Source organism: Polistes canadensis, unplaced genomic scaffold (genome assembly GCF_001313835.1).
Source record: "Polistes canadensis isolate GaletaPanama2010 unplaced genomic scaffold, ASM131383v1 scaffold_274, whole genome shotgun sequence".
Lineage (NCBI taxonomy): Eukaryota > Metazoa > Arthropoda > Insecta > Hymenoptera > Vespidae > Polistes > Polistes canadensis.
The window spans coordinates 153,945-170,145 of record NW_014569821.1 but is presented as its reverse complement, the minus strand read 5'-3'; the positions used below and the strand labels follow the sequence as shown (position 1 = coordinate 170,145).

The following is a 16,201-nucleotide window of genomic DNA, read 5'->3' as shown; positions in this document are numbered from 1 at the left end:
TTGTATAAGATAAATAAGTTTATGTAATTTATGTACAAAAGTATGGTTATCCACATCTGCGTGTTGCGATCGACATTTTATACAGTTACAAAAGTATAATACCCCTAATTAAGGAGAAATGCAAACATGCAAATAGTTTGTAATTGCCGTATCGATTTTCAATACAAAATTTCACTTGACTTTCCAAGTTCTTTTAATATCGTTAGATAAACAATGCCTTATATTAACGTAGGCATATTCATTCTTTGATATTCAACACGTTAAGCCTTGTTTTGTCTTATTCAGTGTGTGGTTATTGCTTCAATAAAATAATCTGCATGCACCGTACGATAAAACTCACAATCTTCGACAATATTGAGCCAATCGTTCGATAAGGAGGCAATCACGTCCTACAAGACAACGCATCGTCTTCTTCTAACTGGTTCTGGTGGCTCTAAAGCTGCTAAGATCGCTTCGTCAAAAACATTCTTTAGACCTTTCTAAAAAATATAAAAATATAAAATATAATAAACTCTTATTTGTGTTTCACTGATACAAGGAAAAGATTAATTCATCATTGATGACATACCTGCGTAAGAGCACTACATTCTACATATTTCACTGCTTTCAGTTCTTTCGCAAGTTTCTCTCCTTGTTCTCCTGTTATAGGTTTCTGTTTATTTTTTGCTAATTTTTCAATAGTCGCTGCATCATCTCTTAAATCGATTTGTGTACCAACAAGTAAAAAAGGTGTTTTTTGACAATGATGAGTTATTTCTGGTACCCACTAAAAAAAAAGAAAAAGAATATTAAATATAATTATAAAGAATGCGTTTGTAACATTATAATCTTGTATGATAAATACAAATGTATATTATAAACTTAACAAACATACCTTTTCTTTAACATTTTCAAAAGATGACGGGGATACAACAGAAAAACATACTAGAAATACATCTGTTTGTGGATAACTAAGTGGTCGTAGTCGATCATAATCCTCCTGACCTTAAACACATATAACAATATAATTTTTACAATATAATTATATCATTTGTACGAGAATACATTATTAAATATTTGAATACAGATATAAACATAAGATGAAGTATATATATTACTTATAGTTACCAGCAGTATCAAATAATCCTAAAGTGTATGGTTCTCCACCAATCATGACTGTAACTGCATAATTATCGAACACCGTAGGCACATATTCTGATGGAAATTTATTCGTAGTGTAGGAAATCAATAGGCAAGTTTTACCAACAGCCCCGTCTCCAACCACAACGCATTTTATTGTCTGCATCTTTTGCACTGTTCTTTACTTGACCTAATCCAAGGATAAAATAAATGTTTGTAATCAATTCATTATGATAAAAGTGTATTAAAGTTTTTAAGACTTACTACTTTAATGCGCAGTAGCATACACTTTCTGTTAATAACTTAAACTTTTAACAGACTATTCATTCGATATCAATAAAACATTTCAACGTTCTCTCTTTTATAACACACCGTATGAAAATAATCTTAACTTTTCATTATCTGTAGATGACACTCCACTTTTTCAAACTTAATCGTTAAAGTACTTTTTATCCATTAGATATTACTATTATAATAGAAAAGTTTGAAACTTGACGAACACTACTGCAATAGTTTTAACTGGAATAGGAATATGCTTAAGAAGCAGATATTGAGATATAGTCCCCTTGCAAATCCAACTGCAAATATGTATTATGTATTCAATATAGCAAAGATTTAATAGAATAAATGATAAATAAAACAGTACGTTAACAATTTCATCCACTTTTGTTAAAAACTTTTTTGCATAAGCTCATTAATGGAACATTGTTTTTGGAGACGCCATATTGGTTATTATGTCAAATATACCGATAGATTTAGTCGGCTTTAGATTCTATAAATATATCTTAATATAATTCAAACTTTAAAATCTTGTTCTTATTAAATTTTTAATAATAAAGCACCTTATACTAACAACAACAATTAAATATATGAATAACGGATATTAAAAAACTTACGGATAACTGGGCGTCGACAACGCTATACTGTCACAAATATTTAAACCATTCAAGAAGGGGTACACGTGTCAAACGAAGTATTAACGAAGGCTGCCATCTACAATTCTATTTCGTCCACAGAAAAAATCGAATTTTTATTTAAAAAATTACAAAAAAAAATAATGTTACAAACTACAAATATACTCTTCAATATTTGATTATTTCTTTATACAAATTATTTGTTAAATGGAAAAATTATTTTATAATTTTTATTTTCAATATAGGGATAAATATAAAATTACATTTTGTTTAAATATGTATACGTATTTTAAATAACATAATTTATTAATTAATAGCTTAAACTAATTATTAATAATAAACAAACATTATATTCATTTATAATTATTTCAATTCGAATTAAATTATGAGTAGAATGTAGAAGAAATCTCATTGGTCGATGAATTACTGCATTAGTCTTGAATTTTTGTATGCTTATATTTCATTTATAAAAACATTTTTATATAAATATACATATGTATTAACATTTTATATATTGATAATTATTGTATAAATGAAAGATATTAAAAAAATGAATTTATAAAAGGGAATAATTTAATAGATTAATTGTAATTGAGATTCCGGAAGTAAGGATAAAGTATTCCCACGATCACTCCCATGATCTTTAACATGAGTGTTGCATTTCTTCTTTAAAATAAACCAATGACGAATGGTAAAGAGATAGACATGAGATAGTTAGGGAAAATGGCTGATGATGCAGTGGTCCGTGTTTTGACTATTTTACGTATATTTTCGTATTGACGTTCGACATGGAATTTATTGATATTCCAATAAACGATTTTCATTATTTCATAGCGGATAAAGTGTTGTGAATTATAAGTGTGTTGTTATAGTGTACGAATTAAAGTAATTATTACTTGAGGTCCTGTCAAAACTTGTCTGAACCTGTCTAAACGTGATTCTATTCTAGCTGCCATCGCGAAATTTCATTGCAAATGCCTTAAAATATTATTTTTGTATATTAATATCCGTAAACAATGAATTTATATCGAGGTAAACATAATTTGATGTAATTTTTATATTACAAAATTGTATTGCTTTTATTTTTATGCATTTTTAATTTCTTAAATTTACAATTAGATCTTTACAAGAAAATGATAAACACGAGGAACACGTTTAAATATCTACGACATAATGACACATTATTTTTATATTTTGCATTTAATGTAAATTTGTATAATAATTTATTTCTGTTTATTTTTTGTTACAGATAAATTGATATATGACAGAGCTAATGAATAAATTGAATGCCTTACAAAATTCTATAAAGTAAAAGTTTGCAATGTGCAATCATTGTATTATTACGGTATAAACATATTGATACTGTTGATACAGAACGTTATACTAGAAATATCTTTGAGGCCATAAAATGCCTGTCTATAGAGTTAACGATGGGACAGCATTTTGCTAGTCTCAGGGAATTTTTTAAGATGGATGGTGATAAACAATCCGCAGAAATATATTCTAATGTATTGCAACAACAATCAACGTTGGAAATGGTTGACCAAGATGATACAGAAAATTTACCCAATTATGAGAATAATGGGAATGTACCTGTCTTGAATTCTAATGTTATTCCAAATAGAGAGAGCAAATCGGAAGGGAATTTGGGAAATCATAATTTGAATTTAGATCTAGATAATCACAATTCTAGATTTGAATCTTTATACAGTCAACCGGTGGAAACTCAGGACATAAAACAAGTTCGTGGTAATGGAAATATTAACAATTCTGAGATACCATTCAGACAACAAGAGGCATGTTGCAGCAGTTCTGGTGGTAGCAACAGTAGTAGTAGTTCCGAAGATAGTCCAAGAACTCCTCCATTAAGAAGATCTTCAAAAACATTGTCGTTCGGGAAAAGAATAAGTGAGTCATTTAAATTATTGATTTAACTTGAATTACTTGAGATCCGTATTAAAGAATTTGAGTTATTTTTAGTATATTTATTTGTTACTTATCATTTTAGGTAAACAACGGAACAAGGATCAAAGTCCACTATGTAATCACATTTTATCTTCAAAAAAGAAAAGAAGTAATTGGGTATTAAAATTTGCAAAGAGTAAAGTATCCAAAAACACTGATATTATTCCTGGTCAAGGCAACAGTAGTTCAGATTGTGTATGTACTGGTTATAGAAGAACCGAAGAACACCCAATGGGTGAAGGAATTGTATTCAATAGTAGATCTGCACCACAAAGTCCAATTCTTGGTCCTCTGCCACCGAGTCCTGTGATCGATTTGTCAAGATTTAATCCAGAGGAATTTCCTATGGAGGTATATATATTATTATAATGATCCTTGTATATTGATTAAAATTAAGTACAAAGAAAAATGTAATTTTCATTTTTTTTGTGAAGGATTGCGACGAAAGGGCACGTTTACAACGAGCACGAGAGATGGAAGAAGGCGTCGAACCTCCTCCTGGATACAGACCTAATTATTCATCGGGTATACAGGTGCATCCAAATGGTATAACAGTAGATAGTTTGGCCGCGTTGTTTCAAGTACATGCTGGTATTCAAGTTGCTGCCCTTACTGCGTTATCTCAAATAGATTTTACATTAATTCCAAATATTGAAAGACCTGCACATACGCAGGTAATTACTAATTATTCCTCGACGGATAAAATCTCTATATACATTTATATTAACAGTAATTTGTTTGTTGCTCATAGGTCGATTATGTGCATTGTCTTGTACCAGATTTACGGTCAATAACAGCATGCTCTTTTTATTGGGGTAAAATGGACCGTTACGAAGCGGAGCGTTTACTGGAAGGTAAACAAGAAGGAACCTTCTTATTACGAGATTCTGCACAAGAGGAGTTTCTATTCTCCGTAAGCTTTCGAAAATATGGACGATCTCTTCATGCGAGAATTGAACAATGGAATCACAAATTTAGTTTCGATTCGCATGATCCAGGCGTTTACGCATCTGAAACAGTTAGTTTTCAAATAAATTTTTTTTCTCATCATTATATTTTTGGAATAATAGAAGTTATTTAGTGATATGTTATATGTTTACAGGTGTGTGGTTTAATAGAACATTACAAGGACCCATCCTGTTGTATGTTCTTCGAACCTATGCTGACTATACCATTACATCGTAATTTCGCCTTTCCCTTACAACACTTGTGCAGAGCAGTTATAACTACAAGAACTACATATGATGGTATAAATAAGCTGCAGTTGCCAAAGACGCTTAAAAGTTATCTCAAAGAGTACCATTATAAACAGAGAGTGCGCGTTAGGAGATTAGACACAGAAAATGATTTACAGACAGATACGAGATCCATATCATATTTACCTTTAATATGAGCCTTTATATATAATGTAGAAATAATATCGTTTGCTTTATTAATTTTTCCTTGCATCTACAGTACTGCTACCACAGTCTTTTGTGGTGTATGCACAACATAATATCAAAGCTGATAATTTATTTAAAATTTTCAAATGTCTCTGCAATATTAGCAAGTAAAGCGCACATATTTAGCAATGTATTCAGCAAAGAAAAAAAAAACAATAATAGTAGATTTGGTTCAAATAATAACAATTTCTAGACGGCTGTAACAGCAGCAGCACTTATTTTCAAGTGGCAAATGTATGCAATTCATTTGTTAAACTTGATAGTTTAATATGTAAATATGTCGCAACACGCGTAGTTGATCATCAGAGTTGAAGGGTTTTTTGTTTTCATAAACTTAATTACGAAGATTTTAAACAAATTTATTCAAAAGTTTGTAAATTATTTGCTATCTTATAAGATTAAAGATTAATTCACACATGCATATAACTTGCATATGTAGAAAAAATTGACATTTATGATATCTATAATTTTTTATTAGTTACTTATATATGATTATATTATAATTATTTCAATGATTAGAAAAAAACAAAAACTTCATTTATTGTAAGATGCATCCGACAGTGTAAAATTCCATCTTTACATGCATTTGTAAAACTATTCTCAGTAACGATCACAATATTCTTATTCCTAATGTGCCTACTTACAATGTGAAATATCAGCACATGGAATCTGTGTGTTAGTATTCATAATTATTGAATACGTAACAATTTCAATATTGATCAAAATTGTGTTTATCTTTGAAGTGCAATCAGTATATGAAATTTGTTACTTAATTTTTAAATGATAATATAAATGAAATACATTGTTTTGTTCTGAAATCGGTAAGGTTATTAAAACCATGTATTATTATACTTTAAAATTGTTAAATACATTGGTTGATGGTTATTCATATATAACTAATTTCTTATTAAAAATAAAATTTAATATTTATTAAGTGTACAGATATTGCTTATGTATTTAACACCTTATATATATAAATATATTATATATATATATTTTTCTACTATTTATATAATATATATATAATAACAAATTATAATTTATATCATATATAGTAAAGAAGTTCTTAAATTAGTAAATTTATTATTTCTTTGCAGTTTGTATTATAATATTAATACCAATATATGCATATATAAATCAATGATAAAGTTTCTTTTTACAAAGAACGAAATATAAAATATAATAATGTATCTGACAAAATTACATTCTTTAACATTACATTCTACAACATTACATTAATTAAATGTAATTCTTGGTAATACATTTAAAAAAATTATAATGTAATTGTAGATGTATATATATCATATTGAAGAAATTATCAAGCTGTACGATTAAAATTTAAATTATTTTATAAATCACACCATTTTTATTAGAATAACTGAAACAATTTAATAACGTTATCTTTACAAAGAATAAAATGAATAAAAAGACAAGGAAAGACAATAAAACTATAATTACATATTCGTTCTAGAATTCATAATAAATTTAGTACTTGAGTAATTGGAAGTAATATCTTATAATTAAAAATAAATACTGTAAAGAATAACACTGTAAATAAAACATCTACAATTTATATAGGAATAATACTTAATACTTTGAACATCAAACCTTGAATAGATAACACAATCGTTACAATATTATAACATTATTTGTATAAAGGATACGAATGAAAATTCTTTCCCATTGTTCAACCATATATAATTCTGTAACAAGCATGTATCGAAAATACCAATATCCTATGAAAGATACTAGTTTTTGTAATGGATTTTTCATGTTGAATATAATTTACTGTCTAAGAAATAGAAGCAGAAAATATTACAAATTTTGTCTATTTGTAATCACACGTTTATGGTACAATTATCAAAATTGATAAAACATTATTCAGACTGCCTTACCGATTTCACCGACCATAGAAAAACTAATTTATATATTCGATTAAGAATGAATTCAATAATAATTTTATGCACACGTGATATATACAACAAAATCTCTGCTTTATTATAACTATTTATTATTATTGTTTAATTATGAGTAATTTTAGATTAAAATAGATGACGTCATATTGTGATTAGATTAGAAAATTTTGAATAGATTATTTTAGAGTCTTTCTATTGGTTTGTCCAATTACAAATAAATAAAAAGACTAAAACAATTTACGAATTGTTAATTATAATAACAAAAAAGAAAACGTAAAAATTTGTAGAAGTAAAATTTAAAAAGAGATATTTTTAATTGATAAAAAGAGATGAATTTTTATAAAATTCATGTTAAAATTAAAAAAGTTATCCTTTCTAGATATAACATGATTAATGATTGATTTGACCATAGATGTCAGCATATGTCAGTAGAAAAACATATGGCTGCCTTCATGCATTGTGTGTTGTGATTGTCTTTCTATTTATTAAGTGGCACAGACATTAGAAATTAACATTGTACAAATCTAAGTTTAAAAGAAATCTAAGCAAAATCAAATTTGTATTTAGGATATTGGTCTTATCGATTTTCTAATTTTTTAATCGAGATATAAATTATCGAAATTATCGAAAGCGATTGGTTTAATCGATAAATTTTGTATCAAATCTTGAACCATTACGCGCAGGTTCGCTATCGTTTACGATTTCTTCTTGCAGTGATAACTGACGTCAAGATGTCTGCATCTGTAACAGCTAAATTACAAGATGATATGAATAGTATACCCTTAGCAGATGATGATCCTCAAGGTACAATAATTTTATTTCTGCATGACGCATATATATATATCGATAATGCATGATCTCACTGCTTGTCATGTTTTATGAATCATAAATAAGTAGTACATTTAAATTTTCTAAGTATATTTATTACTTTTAAGTACACGTATAGACGTATGAAATATTCTTTTTATTTTTTCCTTCAATTTGTAATATGCATTTTCCTTTTGTCATTAAATACAGTGATTATCCCTGAAGAAGAGGTGTTGGATAACGCTTCTCATTTATCTGACGCATTAGGCAGAGGACGTAGCATGGATTCTATTCCATCCACTTTTACTAATGGTAGTTGTAGTCCCAATAGTAAGTTCATTATCAAAACTATAGTATAAAGAATAATAATGAATTTCTTATCAACGTATTCATTTGGAATTCATTTGTGTGATCAATAGGTTTAGATCCTGATATTAGTCCAGATGAACAGGAAGAAAAAGCAAGGTTAATAGCACAAGTCTTGGAACTACAAAATACATTAGATGGTAAGTTTAATTGTTTGTTAGCACAAATGTTATTAATTGTTATAAAATTTATTAACAAATTTTATATATTGATTTTTTTGTTTTTTTAGATTTGTCTCAGAGGGTAGACAGCGTCAAAGAAGAAAATTTGAAATTACGAAGTGAGAATCAGGTGTTAAGTCAGTATATAGAAAATCTAATGTCTGCTTCAAGTGTATTCCAATCGACTTGTCCCAATACTAAAAAGAAATGAATTCCTGTGATTATTGCAAAATGATTTTAAACATACAGGGATCTTATGATAGTTGTGATTTTCATTCCTTATAAAAAGTATGTATGCACATATTTGTAGCTGCCTTATTTTCAAATAAGAACCATATAGTATGTAATAATAAATTTAAAAGTACATAATATATGGTATTTATTAAAAACAAAAAAAAAAAAAAAGAAAGCAAAAAAAAAAGAATTATCTTTATCTAGAGCAAATACATACTTTCTATAAGAGTAAATATGTTTGCTTGAAAATCGAATATTTTCTTTTCAGAAATTCACGCATTAAGCACTGTTTTCTTTTTTTTTTTAACTTTTTAAGGGATATATTTTAATATGTATAGTATTCATCGTTTTTATTGCTTTTAAGTAATGGCAGAGGCTTATAGTTAGGAACTTAATACATTTTTACATTGATCATCGATTACCAAAGAATATAATTAAATTTTTTGTTTTCTATAATTCACATATAAGATAAAGAAATAATATAAGCCTTACTTTAATTATTGTTAACGAACGTTATTCTTAAGGGCTTCTTTATCTGGTCAGCATATTTTCACATTAGGTCTTTCAAATCTAAATCTCTTTCTATTAATAACAAAACTTTATTAAGACAACAAGTCGTTTTATACGTTAAGCTTTTGCTTAAGAGTTCTAATAACATATGTATGCAATGTATGTAGATGTACAAAGAAGATAAAACCAATTATATAAAATATTATTATATAATATACATATACACATATGTGTGCTCCCATGTGCACACATTATACACACAATTAATTACATATTGTACTTAAATACATACATACATACATACACATACTACGATCAGAATTATCGAGTAAGTAAGAAATCGATGTTTAGAATTTCTCTGCTGTAAGCAGAGCATGTAGAATATATTTCGATCGTATTTTCACGAATATTTTTGATCTGTTGCACCATGTTCGCAGCAGAATAATTATTATGAATGTTAATAATCAGAGCGTACCGCGAATTACAACTGCGACTTGTGAGAAAGTTTCAGTTCGAGGGCACAAGCAAAATGCACAATCTCAAACTATTCCATTGTTGAGTAACACAGTGTTATAATAAACATTATATTCTATTGGATTATGCTGAGCGTACAATTTTCTTAGTTCTGTTTTTTGTATTTCTTTTGTAATTCTTATATTCTCTTCATCTTTGTTAGCGATTTTGTTAAATTCCTTTGCGTATCTAAATTCAAAGCATAAATGTTGATACAAAAAAGAAACATCATTTCCCACGTTTAATCTTGTTAATCTTGTCTTATCGCTAAAAATTGTATAGCCTTTTGTCCCCAAACCGTTCTTGGACCGGATTTTGCACGTCCGTTTTTTTTAATACCAATCCACCAACCGGGATGTACGTATTTACGTGATCGAAATGCATCGTAAGATCCAACAGACCATTGTTCCCATTCAGTATTGTCCTTGTTCATATTGGACTGCAAGCAGAGGCGTTTTATAGACATGATGATGACAATGATGATGAAAATAGCATTTTAACAAGACATTACTTCACAGAACAAAAATCTAATCAAATTGTCTACGAATTTTATTTCTTATTACGTTCATTTAAATTAATCAAATTAATTAATAATTAGAAATAAATAAATTATATAGGCAACATAATTAATAATTAGAATTAATATTTTAAGAAAGATATTAAAAGAAAATTATTGGTAATATTGAATTTATGTAATATATATATTTTAAAAAGATTAACAAGATAGTTTAATAGACCAACTGGATCGATATTAGAGTATTGTCTCAGTGTTATAACAAAAAAATTCTTATCTTACCTCTCCATACAAGTAGCCCTTTTTATTGAATGCAAGATATAGTTTGGTCTCGACACCTTGTATTCGTACGACTCCGAAAGAGACTGGTGTTACGTGTAAAAGAGCTAAAGGATAATCGACAAATAAAAAAGAAAATATTTACAGGGATTTGATTTTGTTTAAATTACGTTTAGTTTCCCGTTAGATATTATACCATGTCTCTCGTTTGTTCCTGACAAGCCTCGAATTTTGCCAGTAGACGTTATTCCGAGATGATAACCGGTACGACAGTAAAGTTTTATGACGAGGGAATTATAAATTGGGTTTTCCGCCGGTTGCCGTGGATCCCATATTACGTAGGGTGAAAGGGTGTAAGTAACTTCGGACGTCTCGTATCGTGGTTGACTGTACAAATTAAATTAGAATTCGCAATAATATTGTTAAATTAATATAACATGTATATATATATAATTAATTAATTAGATAAATTTGTATTCGTTATATTTTCTATATAATATCTTTAGCCTGAATGAGTTCCAAATTATTTACGAAATATTAATCTAATTTGATTTTTTATTTCGTCTAAATAAAAGAAATAATATAAAAATAAATTGTAGGAGGACAAGTTTATATTTGGACACATTAAAGAATTTCTAGACACACTTTATATAAACGACTCTGATTGAAACAACCCTTTAACGTTTAATTTCAAACGAATGTTAGCTTATTTAAACCTTATCTTATATTATAATAAATAATAACGGATTAATTATAGTCCGGTTTGCAATGAAGAAGAATTTTTATTAACTACGACGAAGGGAGAGCCTTCGATGTTAATGCATGTCCCTCGTTAAGATTATCATGATTGTAATATCGAGCGTGGTTAACGTTTGAAAGGGTCACTGGAGATCGGAGATCCACCCTTAACACAACAGACAAGCCGCGCCGTGTGTTCTATGAAGGGAAAGATAGAAAGAGAAAGAAATATAAAGAGTTCACGCTCGAGAGGTGATGCTTATATTAGAAACATACATGTGTGTTGTATGTTTTAAAAAATAGGCCGATCAGGTTTCCAGGTCAGAGAGCCTTCTGAATGAAGCGTGCCTTGTCACGGTGTGCGAGTTTTCGCACTCCGTTAAGTTTGAAAACGTTTTTTCAAGGGTGTCGTCGCTAGACGAATGAGGAATTAATTTCTCGTATTTAAACAAAAAAAAAATACAAAATCAATTAAAGAACCTATTCATCATTATAGCGAATAAATAATCAACATTTTTTCCTAATTTATTTATCCAATCTAATTGATGGTAATTAAATTAATAATTAACCCTTTGAGTGTTGAATACTTTTAACCGATGTGTGTTTTTTATAGATGAAATATTTTATTATCATTTTAATGTGTGTTTGTTTCATTCATTTATTTTATCTCAATTACACTATATTAAACATTTTTTTTCTTCGACGTGTGCAAGACTCAATGCAATTATTAGATTATTTGAATGAATATTAACAAACACACGTATATAACGTTAATAATTCACGAATACTTTTATCAAATGCATATATGCATTGACTGCATTCAAAGGGTTTAAACCAAAGGTTACATGAAGAGGGGAGTTTCGCAGATTTGAATTTATTAATAAATGGATATTTTGTAATGTCTGTCATTGTCACGTTTACGTAGTTACGAGTTAGCTGCTTCGTAGAAAATTACAACCTCCACTCACGTATTACGAGAACTATACCTATTAGACCTAGTGACCCCCCCACACTACGATATTAGAGCAGAAAGTTAATCGAGTCAAATGATCAATGAATGCACGTGAGCGCACTTTATGCGCATATCGGTGAGGGGAAGAAGAATAAAACTACGTCGTCGTTGATTTAATGTGATAAATTTTCATCGATAATTGTGTATTTTTGAATTTATGCTAATCGTAGGGATGTTTTTGTAATATTAAATAATAATATCTTACTTTTTCACTCTCTCTTTCTTTCTCTCGAAAAAAAAAGAATGAATATTCTTTAACACCTTTTCTTTTTTTTTAGTAACACATGCGTGTATACATTTTATCTTTTATTTATTGCAAAATGAATTCTCAGTTAATATCGAAAGTTATATATTTTTTTGTTTTTAAATAAAGAGTATTAATTATATATCAGTATATTATATTAATAATAATAGAAATATATAATTTAAAAAATTGCATATCATATAAAGGGTTAATCTATACGATGAAATAAAGGAAAGAAAACAACCAAACGATTCTATTCATTGTTATTCAATGTTCTTACTTAAAAGACAAAAAGAAAAATCAATTCTATAAATAGTTGAGGGATAAATAAAATGTCTATAAATTATAAAATGATGTCACGTATGTGTCTTCTTATATAAAATACTCTTATTATTGTATTCCCATTTTATAGTCTCGATATTATGTACAAAATATGTACCTATAACTTACACATATATATATATATATATTTATGTAAAGAATATATGTAATCTATGTAGTATACTTGCGTATGCATAATACCTGTTTTCATCGTAGGTAACTATAGTGTTCTGATGTTTCCTCGTTTCTAGTTTGTGCTTACGAGAATCACCGTTCAATCCCTTTTTCTCGTCCTCGATTTTTGTTGAGGAGGAGGTGGTGGTGTTGATGGTGGTGGTGGTGGTGGTGGTGGAAGTGGAGGATGATTCCTTTTTACAAAACGACAGATCTGTGTCGTAACTGTCGTCACTGCAACTGTCGTCAATGTCACTGCATTCCTCGTCGCAGGTCGGAGCTTTCAAATTCTCGTGGATCCACCTTAAGCTCATTATCGATCGACCTAAACCACCCTTTTACTCTTTCTTATCTCGATTGTCCGAGTTTCTTCTTTTCCTTTTATTCCTCCTACAACAAACACACGCAAAACTCTAATTCAAATACTTCAATATTTTTCTATTTTCTTCTTCTTATTCTTCTTCTTTGATTTTTTGATCTAATTTTAAAATTATAACAGGAGGAGGATGTGGGGATATTACATATAGAAAAGAAAAGAAATATGAGTTAAAAAATAATAGTGATATAAATGTTTTTTACCTAAAAATCATGTTCTTTTTATTTCGGTCGGTCAAATTTATTTTTTTATTTTCTAAGAAAATAAAACTGTAGAAATAATGAAAATAGACAAAAATACAGTTTATTTTTGTTAGGGTAAGGTTATTTCAATTTAACGCGTGATGTGGTTTAATATTAAACGATGTGTTTCTGCTTTTCTTTCTCTATATTTTTCTATCTCTCTTTTTTTTCTGCTTATCTCAAAGATCCAGGTCAGCTCGTATTTTTTCGAATTTTCAGGGAAAAAAGTATAGCTCGTGCAAACGATATGCATAGATATACACTCATACGTATATATATATATATGTATATGTATTTAAAGTACCATCATAACTACCACCATTGCACTGTTATTAAAAATGATTCAGCTTCCCCATACGCTTTAAATGATTTCTTTTAAAGAACTTGGATTACCCCTTAACAGGTGAAAAAAAGATTTAGAAAATGAGAAAGAGAGAAATATAAAAATATATCATATTTGCAACGGTGAAAATAATGCGGTTGAGGATTAGCGGTTGTCTCGGTCTGTTAATATTGCGAACGTTCGGGTTGGAAAATTATTGAGAGAGAAAGAAATAGAAAGAGAGAGAGAGAGAATGAAGAAGAAGAACCGAAGAAACATGTGTCAATATAACGTACTCACATATGCAACATATATACATATTCATTCACTGCAATTGCACACGTGTGCCATTCAATTTGAATCGGTTTATAACATACACGCGTTTTTATTACTTTTAGGAAGGATAATTGTGTTTAATGATGCATACATACAATATCAGGTTGTTCCGAATGAATTACACCTTCGTGTAATTAATTTAAAGATATTAAATAATAATAATAATATTGCATATTTTAATTGAATATATTTATCATCGAATTAATTAAATGTAATTTGAAAAAAAAAATGTTCACACTGTTGGTGTTTCGTTTTAAATTAATAGATTTTTCTTATATATCACACTTGTTTAAAAAAACATTATTTTAATTAAATTCATAGAACGTGACAAATAAATAATGTCATTGTAAAAACTTTGTTTACGATCTTAATGCATTGTTGACACACGCTATAATGCACTTTTTCTCATTAAGTTTGTAGTAGTTTAACACTCGTAATATAAAACTTCGTTTTAATTAAATTATATCGATTAATTATAATCGTAAGATCTCTCTTTGTTATAATAATCTAATCTCTTCGTCTAATTGCAAATTGTTTAAAACAATTTTCGAATGATATATTATTATTATTCCCCCAAACTCGTGGATTCAATTTATTATTACTTTGATAATACGTATTTTCTCGAATTTAAATAATTAACAGTAACAACATCACTACTACCACCACCACCATCACCATCATCATCATTATCACCATCAGAATGGACGGATGAGTTTACGGTTGAAAGATTACACCTTTGTTTACGCACAATCTATGTGAAATGTACATTTGTTATCGATACTCTCTATCTTTTCGCGTATTATTTGCACGTTATTATTTACACGTTGTTTATTAATTATTCTTCGTATATTTTTTTTTTTTCCTACATTGCATAATACAATTTCAAAATTATTCTTTTATCGTTGCAACTTTTTTTAGTTATCTTTTTTTTTTCTTTTATTTTTCACTCTCGTGTTCGTTGAGATTACAAAAAAATGAATAAAGGAGAATAATTATTATATTATATTTAAAAAAAAAAATAACAAAAATTAGGGGAAGTAAATTGGGGTTAAGAGGAAAAGGGGGAAGATAGAAATGGAAAAATAGAAGAAGAAGAAAAAAATGTTAGAAGGAGGACCAGTACCTTCCAAGTATCCTACCTGATGCGCGTTTATCTCGCGACTGACACCTCTCTCACTCTCTCTCACCCACTCTCCTCTCTCTCTCTCTTTCTCTCTCTTTCTCGTTTCCTAGTGTAATAGTAGATATGACGGTGTTGTCTACGATGGGGAACTTCGTCGTGTCAGCAGTTACCGCTCCGCAACCCGAGCCGAACTAAATTAAAAATAAGTCTTTGTTTCATGAGGATGGAAAAGCTAACTTAGCTAACTTAGCTAGCTAGCTAAATGAGCTATCTACCTATCTACAAAATGTCCCCCTCCTTCTTCATGTTATGTATATTTTTTTTTCTTAACCCTCTTACACATTTCTTTTATTTTTTTACAAGATTTTTCAAATGATTCTTTTATATTCTCTCTCTGTCTCACTCACTCACTCACTCATTCATTCACTTGATTAAATTGATCGAGATTTTTATGGGAATACATATATGCGAAAAAATTAATACAAATTATATTTAATTGGCTGGATTTTACTTTAAATGTTATAGTATATTATAATATTTTTCAAATGATTTTTTCCTTCACGATTATAATAT

The 16,201-nt window shown here is 28.6% G+C and overlaps 4 protein-coding genes and 1 long non-coding RNA gene across 9 annotated transcripts in view; 2 read left to right on the top strand and 3 right to left on the bottom strand.

The window, feature by feature from the left end:
• On the bottom strand, positions 1 to 2,093 carry LOC106790977 (cdc42 homolog). Of its 2 annotated transcripts, XM_014756273.1 has the most exons (6): positions 2,016 to 2,093; positions 1,384 to 1,697; positions 1,108 to 1,309; positions 875 to 984; positions 569 to 766; positions 1 to 479 (listed from the first exon to the last, which is right to left on the bottom strand). In XM_014756273.1, the coding sequence occupies exons 3-6, from the start codon at positions 1,283 to 1,285 to the stop codon at positions 390 to 392; spliced, it is 576 nt and encodes a 191-aa protein (XP_014611759.1). In that variant the 5' UTR covers positions 1,286 to 1,309; positions 1,384 to 1,697; positions 2,016 to 2,093; the 3' UTR covers positions 1 to 389. The 2 variants fall into 2 exon arrangements, with proteins under 2 accessions (XP_014611759.1, XP_014611758.1); XM_014756272.1 differs by lacking the exon at positions 1,384 to 1,697 and having other exon boundaries at positions 2,016 to 2,088.
• Positions 2,094 to 2,732: 639 nt separating this feature from the next.
• LOC106790973 (suppressor of cytokine signaling 4) lies at positions 2,733 to 5,593 on the top strand. 2 transcript variants are annotated; one of them, XM_014756269.1, is made up of 6 exons: positions 2,733 to 3,065; positions 3,283 to 3,941; positions 4,042 to 4,349; positions 4,433 to 4,531; positions 4,750 to 5,016; positions 5,101 to 5,593. In XM_014756269.1, the coding sequence occupies exons 2-6, from the start codon at positions 3,464 to 3,466 to the stop codon at positions 5,389 to 5,391; spliced, it is 1,443 nt and encodes a 480-aa protein (XP_014611755.1). In that variant the 5' UTR covers positions 2,733 to 3,065; positions 3,283 to 3,463; the 3' UTR covers positions 5,392 to 5,593. The 2 variants fall into 2 exon arrangements, with proteins under 2 accessions (XP_014611755.1, XP_014611754.1); XM_014756268.1 differs by having other exon boundaries at positions 4,433 to 4,672.
• A 918-nt stretch (positions 5,594 to 6,511) lies between these two features.
• On the bottom strand, positions 6,512 to 7,501 carry LOC106790974. Its single transcript, XR_001382142.1, has 2 exons — positions 7,105 to 7,501; positions 6,512 to 7,003 (listed from the first exon to the last, which is right to left on the bottom strand). It is a non-coding gene; the product is annotated as an uncharacterized LOC106790974 (long non-coding RNA).
• A 267-nt stretch (positions 7,502 to 7,768) lies between these two features.
• On the top strand, positions 7,769 to 10,031 carry LOC106790971 (short coiled-coil protein B). Of its 2 annotated transcripts, none has more exons than XM_014756266.1 (4): positions 7,769 to 8,160; positions 8,374 to 8,475; positions 8,583 to 8,669; positions 8,759 to 10,031. In XM_014756266.1, the coding sequence occupies exons 1-4, from the start codon at positions 8,088 to 8,090 to the stop codon at positions 8,899 to 8,901; spliced, it is 405 nt and encodes a 134-aa protein (XP_014611752.1). In that variant the 5' UTR covers positions 7,769 to 8,087; the 3' UTR covers positions 8,902 to 10,031. The 2 variants fall into 2 exon arrangements, with proteins under 2 accessions (XP_014611752.1, XP_014611751.1); XM_014756265.1 differs by having other exon boundaries at positions 8,374 to 8,493.
• Positions 9,272 to 16,201, bottom strand: part of LOC106790970 (fibroblast growth factor 13-like) — an 8,367-nt gene continuing 1,437 nt past the window's right edge. Inside the window, exons 2-6 of one of the 2 annotated variants that reach the window (XM_014756264.1) lie at positions 15,645 to 15,819; positions 13,257 to 13,619; positions 10,937 to 11,127; positions 10,744 to 10,847; positions 9,272 to 10,386 (exon numbers count right to left, since the gene is read on the bottom strand). In XM_014756264.1, coding sequence (XP_014611750.1) covers positions 10,198 to 10,386; positions 10,744 to 10,847; positions 10,937 to 11,127; positions 13,257 to 13,543 — 771 coding nt within the window. In that variant the 5' untranslated portion in view covers positions 13,544 to 13,619; positions 15,645 to 15,819 and the 3' untranslated portion in view covers positions 9,272 to 10,197. Of the gene's footprint in view, positions 10,387 to 10,743; positions 10,848 to 10,936; positions 11,128 to 13,256; positions 13,620 to 15,628; positions 15,820 to 16,201 lie in introns of both variants that reach the window. The other variant, XM_014756262.1, reaches the window with a different exon arrangement.